Source organism: Piliocolobus tephrosceles, chromosome 3 (genome assembly GCF_002776525.5).
Source record: "Piliocolobus tephrosceles isolate RC106 chromosome 3, ASM277652v3, whole genome shotgun sequence".
Lineage (NCBI taxonomy): Eukaryota > Metazoa > Chordata > Mammalia > Primates > Cercopithecidae > Piliocolobus > Piliocolobus tephrosceles.
The window spans coordinates 183,462,390-183,468,389 of record NC_045436.1 but is presented as its reverse complement, the minus strand read 5'-3'; the positions used below and the strand labels follow the sequence as shown (position 1 = coordinate 183,468,389).

The 6,000-nt window shown below is 60.6% G+C and overlaps 1 protein-coding gene across 6 annotated transcripts in view; it reads right to left on the bottom strand.

Moving 5' to 3' along the window:
- Positions 1-3,373: 3,373 nt before the first annotated feature.
- The window catches only part of CTBP1 (C-terminal binding protein 1), a 41,414-nt gene continuing 38,787 nt past the window's right edge, over positions 3,374-6,000 (bottom strand). For 4 of the 6 annotated variants that reach the window (XM_026449208.1, XM_026449209.1, XM_026449206.2 and 1 more), the window contains 3 exons: positions 5,380-5,507; positions 4,840-4,957; positions 3,374-4,355 (listed from right to left, as the gene is read on the bottom strand). In XM_026449208.1, coding sequence (XP_026304993.1) covers positions 4,169-4,355; positions 4,840-4,957; positions 5,380-5,507 — 433 coding nt within the window. In that variant the 3' untranslated portion in view covers positions 3,374-4,168. The remainder of the gene's footprint in view (positions 4,356-4,839; positions 4,958-5,379; positions 5,508-6,000) is intronic. The other 2 variants (XM_031935389.1, XM_026449210.2) reach the window with 1 other exon arrangement.

Sequence of the window (6,000 nt, the reverse complement as noted above, 5' to 3'; positions counted from 1 at the left end):
TGTGGGGGGAGGCCTGGGAGGGCTTGTGCAGCTGGGCCTCTCTTGGGCTTCTCTGCTGTTGTTTTTTGCTGGAAAATCCATCCTGCAAGTCCAGCTGGGCTCTAGCTGAGAGCAGCTAGGGGTGGGGTTGTGGGTGCTTTCCGGTCTCTGTGGGGCAAGTTCTGGGCCCACAGTGGGGAGGGAAGGCAGGATGGGGTGGGGCCCCGAAAAGCCTGGCTCCCCCTACTCTGTGCCCTGCTTGGGTCACCCCGGAAGGACTGTCCCGATCCTCCCAACTTCCTGCCCAGGCCCCTGGAGCTACCTGCAGCCTCCCCTTGCTCCCGTGCCCAGGCAGAGGTCCACAGGAGACCAGAGCCGGGGCATTCATCAGCAGCCACAGGAGAGTTCCCCACTGAGGCGCGGTAGCCTGAGGTGCTGGGGCTGCCCGACCCTCCCCAGCTCCACCCCTCTTGCCTCTGAGCCCTACCCAAGGCCTGGAGAATCACTGCTTCCTCCTGCTCCAGGGGTTCCAGCAGAGCCGTTGGAGGGTGTGCCTGCCGCGTTCTTAGCCCTCTCTGCCCACCTTTCTTGAACGGACTCTGGCCACGGTGCCAACGCGTCAATGGCCTGTGCCTCTGCTGTCCGAGCTCAGGGGCCTCCGAGGCTGGCATACGGCAGCTCTTGTTTTACCCATGAGGGGAAGCCCAGGACCTGTGCCCTTGATCACACGTCCAGTTCACACAGACGCACATGCACATGCCTGCCCACCAGGCAGACACCCACACACCTGCATGCAAGCGCACGCCAAGCCAGCGGGCCCAGTCCCTGCCCCAGAGTCCCTGGTGTCAGAACCAGGCTGCTGGTGGCTGTTTCCTCTTCAATATGCCTGAGTTTTATGAGCCCAAATTAATAGGCCTTCGTTGCTGCCTATAAATATGAGGATAAAATTGTTCAATCTGTTCAACGTAAGCAGTTGAAATTTTGCCTGGGGTGGAGATGAACGTCTCTGGCACTTGGTAAAATGTATTTAAAGGGCATGTATTATTTGACGACATTAACAGCCCACCGCCCGCAAGCACAGCCCGTCTCGTCATCTGGCGGCCTCACCGTTCACCACGGTTGGCGGCCCCAGTTACTCCCACGGTCTTTACCAGCCGGGTGCCAGCGGCTGGGACCAGGTTCTGACCACTGTGCCCACTCACTGTGGAATCGGGCGAGCGGGCCAGACCCTGTGTCATAAGAACAGAGCAGAGCAGGACATGTCCTGTCACAGGGCACCCGCTGTCTGCAACTTTTGTTTGTTTCTGCCCCAGGTTGGGCGGACAGTTGGCGGGCACCACAGGCGCTCCTGTGAGGCCACCTGGCCAGTCCCAGGATTAGCTGCAGGCTTTGGCTGATTTTCTTGAGTCTTGTACACAGATGCTTGTCAGCAAATACCAGCGGCTTCTCTCTTCCCTTCCAACATGCAAACCTTATTTCATGTTAGGTTTTGGCACAACCTCCAGTATCATACCAACCTCTAGGGAGATAAACAGTGCTGCCCATTTCACAGGCCAGGGGGCCCCCCCCCCACCCACCTCCTGCTACCCTGCACCCTTGCTGGGCATTGTTTTTTGCTGGAAAATCAATCCTGCAAGTCTTGCTGGGCGGGGTGACTCCCCCGAGGTGGCACCAAGGGGAGGTTCGTTTCGAGGCTCAGAACACTTTTCTGACAGCTTTCTGTCCCTTACATCCCAGACTCAGTCACACTTCAGCGTCCCGGCTCCCTGGCCGCCAGTCTCACACCACGGACAGCCTTTGGAGGTGTTCTATTCCTGCCCCAACCCTTTTACTTGGAAACATGGAAACAATGAGGCCAGCTGAGTGGGAGTCTCCAGGCCTGTGTCCAGAGCTAGTTCCCGGTGCCTGGCTGCCTCTCGGGGCGGGGCCTGTCTCCAGTTGGAACTGGGAGGGCGGCCTACCCTGCCAGAGGCCAGCCCCACCCTCGGCTGCCATGGGGGCTGACCAGGGCCCAGTGACCCAGCCCAGGGCTTGCCTGTGCAGAGGCTGGAGCCAGCGGTCAGCATGGAACTCCTGGTTTTCCTACTGACACACCTCGGCAGCCCGCACCGATATCAGAAAACATCAGCTCCAGCCTACAGCCCAGACACTTGAAGTCACCTTGGCTGCCCCTCTTCACACCCATGCCCACGTCGGCGAAACCAGGGCTGGCTCCTTAACTGTGTCCAGAATCCACCCTTCCCACTGCGCCCAGGCCACCTCCCTTAGTGACCCAGGGGCTCCGGGATGAGCCCGAGACAGGTCAGAGATGGGCTGGGCGGCAGGCAGCAGAGGCCTGTCATGAGGCGGGGCTGCCCTCGGCGTGGGTCTCAAGACCAGGAGCCACTGGCCATACCCAAGAGACCTCTGTGGCACTGGGGCGCAGAGCCAGGTAGGAGGGGGCACCCCCGCCAAAGGCGGCGGCCTCCCCTCTGCTTCTGCTTTAGATGGGGCCAGGATCAAGGGGAGGCTGACACTTGTGGGCTGACGCTGCAGGGTCTGGACGCTTGGGGTGGCAGGAGAACCCACCTGCACGCAGGGAAAGGCCTGGGATGGGGACATCCCGAGGGGACCTGGGTTCCCCCAGCACCCGCTGCAGCCCCTCCTCGCGCTGCCTGGACCCGCCTGCAGAAGTTTGCCTGGAAACGCTCCTCTGGGGTTTCTGTGGTATTTTTTCACTTGGAGATGTGATATCAAAGTTAATGTACGCTCATAAACGAGCTGGGACTCTGCTGATGTGCACAGACCACGCTCCCCAAAGAAGCTCTGAGAAACCAGGAGGCTAGGATTTCGAAAAGGACGCCAGTAAACGGTTTTCAGGATCAGCCGCAGGCCAATACTACCCCTGCGGGGGTCTCCTCCTGTGGCTGAACATCCAGCCCAGCTGTGGGCCAAGGTGAGGCGCGACCCCTTTTGGCTTTTTTGCACATTTCCGTAGGCTGGGTGACCCACGGTCTGGGGAACTTCCTCAGCCCCGACATGTGCTTTCCTTCCTCCTCCTGTGGCCCCCAGTCTTCCCAGGTCGCAGGCCAGCCTACGGGAGGTATGCCAAGAAGGGAGGGGGTGGGCACTGGGGCAGGCCCGGCCTGGCACACTGCTTCCCTCCCACAGGGGCACTTCAGGCAGGCCACCTCCAAGCCAGGACCCTACAGCATCCCACAGACCCAGTGGGCAGAGGGACAGGCCCGGTCCACACAGAGACCACTGCCCAACCTGCCACTGCACTATCTGTGGGTCTCTCTTAGGCTGCCTACTTCAGAGAGGCTGAGCTAGGCCCTGGAGGTCACCAGAGCCAGGACTGAGGCTCACCCGTGTCCTCATGAGAGAAAGCCACTAGAACAAATGCTAGGCAAACTGGCTCTTTCGGGATTTTTATTTCTTTAAAATAATTCATACAAATGGTTACAGTCACAAACATGATTTTAACCAAAATATTGCTAGCCTACCACATCAGCAGGACGGCACTGGTGCAGGCGGGGACGCTGCCACCCTCCACATCCCCAGGACAGATGTCGATGGGCAGCGGGCACGCTGGGCACCACCCAAGCTTTTCCTTTTGGAGCTGCTTCGTGATGCCGTCTTCATTTGGAACAAGGGGGGGGTCATGCCAAAATTAGGAAAAACAGCCTTTGTTTTGTTTTTCTAAATTATTCTAAAAATAAGACAAGCAGGTAGAAAAAACAATGCACTGTGTGGCATAAAAAGAAAAACAGGAAGGATTCATTGTCCTGAGAAGTTTGCCAACTGCCTCATTCTGGGGCACATTCCAACATACAAAAAAAAAAAAAAACCAAAAAAAAAAAAACCTCAAATTGACTTCCGAATGCTCCTTCAGGTTTTCTTTTTGTTGACAGCTAAGCAAACAGATCCTTTGTAATGTTCTAAAAACTGTACACAGACAAGAACGTTCATGGGAGAATAACTACTGACTTCTTCTGCTTAACGAGGAACGCGAAGGACACAGGGCGAAGCGCCCACAGGACGGACGACAAGCGACACGAGGCCCAGCGCTGCCCCCTCCCGCCTCCTGACAGCCCGGACCAGTCTCTGCAGTGCCAGGGCCGCCACACAGGCACCTCCTCCACACACTCTGGTCCGAGGGTTTCCGGGCCCTCTGCCCAGGCGCTGAGGCTGGAGAGCTCCTCCCGGGCTACAACTGGTCACTGGCGTGGTCTCTATCTGCCTCGGGCTTGACGGTTTGGCCAGGAGAAGGGGCATGGGGTGGGTGGGCCACAGGGGGCAGGCCATGGGACAGGGACATGGCGCTGGGGACGATACCTTCCACAGCAGCTGGGATGCCAGTGGGGGCCACGCCCACCACGCCTGGAGGGTACCTGCTGGGAGAGGGTCCATCCGTGAGGCCCACCTACAGGCAGCCTGACCGGGCCCCACCTGCCCTCATAGCGTCGGCAGCACCGAGGGGGCGGCTCCAGGAGAACCAGCAGTCGGGGGAGGTTCTCGCCTCTGCACGGGCGCTCCCGCCGACGGGGGCTACTCCTCAGGGCAGGGGAGGGGAGCCCTGGTGTCTCCAGGTGACTTGAACATGAGGTCTTCGCCTCACCCAAAGCCCCCTCCTCCCACAGGCCCCGTGCCCACAGTAGTCCTGTGTGCACTGGGTCCTGAAGGCCACCCCAGCCCAGGTTCCTTCCAAGAGGCCCTGGTTCTTATGGGCCTTTCGGGTGAGGTGGGCCTTACCAGTTCCACCCAGATCCTCCAGGTCAGTCAGTGGAGACGCCGCCCCTCCCGCCAGGGGCTGTGCTGGGATCCAGGGGAAGCCTTGGGCCCTTCTGGTGGCTGTTCCGGGCCAGCGGGCCTGCTCACCTATAGGCGGCCCCGTTGAGCTCAGGGTGCACGACAGCGGGGTCCATGCTGGCCCAGTGGGTGGCCGCCGTCAGATGGTCCTTGTTGACACAGTTCTTCAGGCTGTCTGGGATCCGGCCTGGGAGACGCAGGAGGAATAGCTGTGGCTCTGAGGGGGCCCAGGAGCGTGGCCCACGGGGTTGAAGACACGGGCTGTAGGGCTCTCGGCAGTGTGCTTCTCCCTCTCAGCCCCGGGGCTCCCAAGGCATGGCAGGGTCCTGTCTCTCAGGGCACCAGCACCCTCGCAGCGTGGGGACCCCCAGCCCAGAGCATGTGCCCAGTTTGCTGAGGGACCTGTCTGCTCAGCCCAGCAACTTCCCAGCAGGTCTTGTGTGTACGACGACGCCAGGGCTCAACCTGACTTTGGCCTTAGAGGTCCCTGATGGGGGTGCAGTGACAGCACCACGGGCCCTGAGCTGGCAGAGCACGGGCCCGGCTGCCGGGTAGATGCGAGCCCATGAGCCAGGCCTGGGGCTGGCAGGAAGGGTCCCCCAGGCCCACCTGTGATGGCTCTGCGGATCTCCCGTGCCGCCTCCTCTCGCATCTCGATGGACGCCTGCTCGCTGTACCACGCAGCGTGGGGGGTGCAGATAAGATTGGGTGCATCCTTCAGGGGGCCCTGGCTAAAGCTGGGAACAGCACAGCATGGTCAGTGCAGCTTGAGTGCTGTGGCTGGGTGCAGGGGGGGAAGTGGCTGGGCACTGGAACCCCCTGTGGGGGGCCCTGCCTGGCAACCACAGACCCCACAGCCCCGCTCCGCTCGACAGGTGGGCGGAGCGCAAGAGCTCAGCCCCGGGACCATCAGACACACCAGGGGCTCCTGAGAGCAGCAGGTGTGGGAGCCCAAGGGATTTAATCTCCAAGCCCCTTGGGGGAGGAGCCCTGATGGGGGGACATGCTGGCCTAGCCCCTCCTGGGCAAAGGTCCTTCAGCCCCAGGAGCTGCAGGCTGGTACTGCCCCTGTGGGGTGTCTCCTCCTGTGGCTGAACATCCAACCCAGGGCTGCCTGGGGTCCCAGGGTGCTGCAGGGATTGCAGGTCTGGACGTGACGCCATGACTCCATGGCCAGGGCCTGTGGGGGCCACTTACGGATATTGGGGCCTCAGTCTCTCCTGGCTGGTG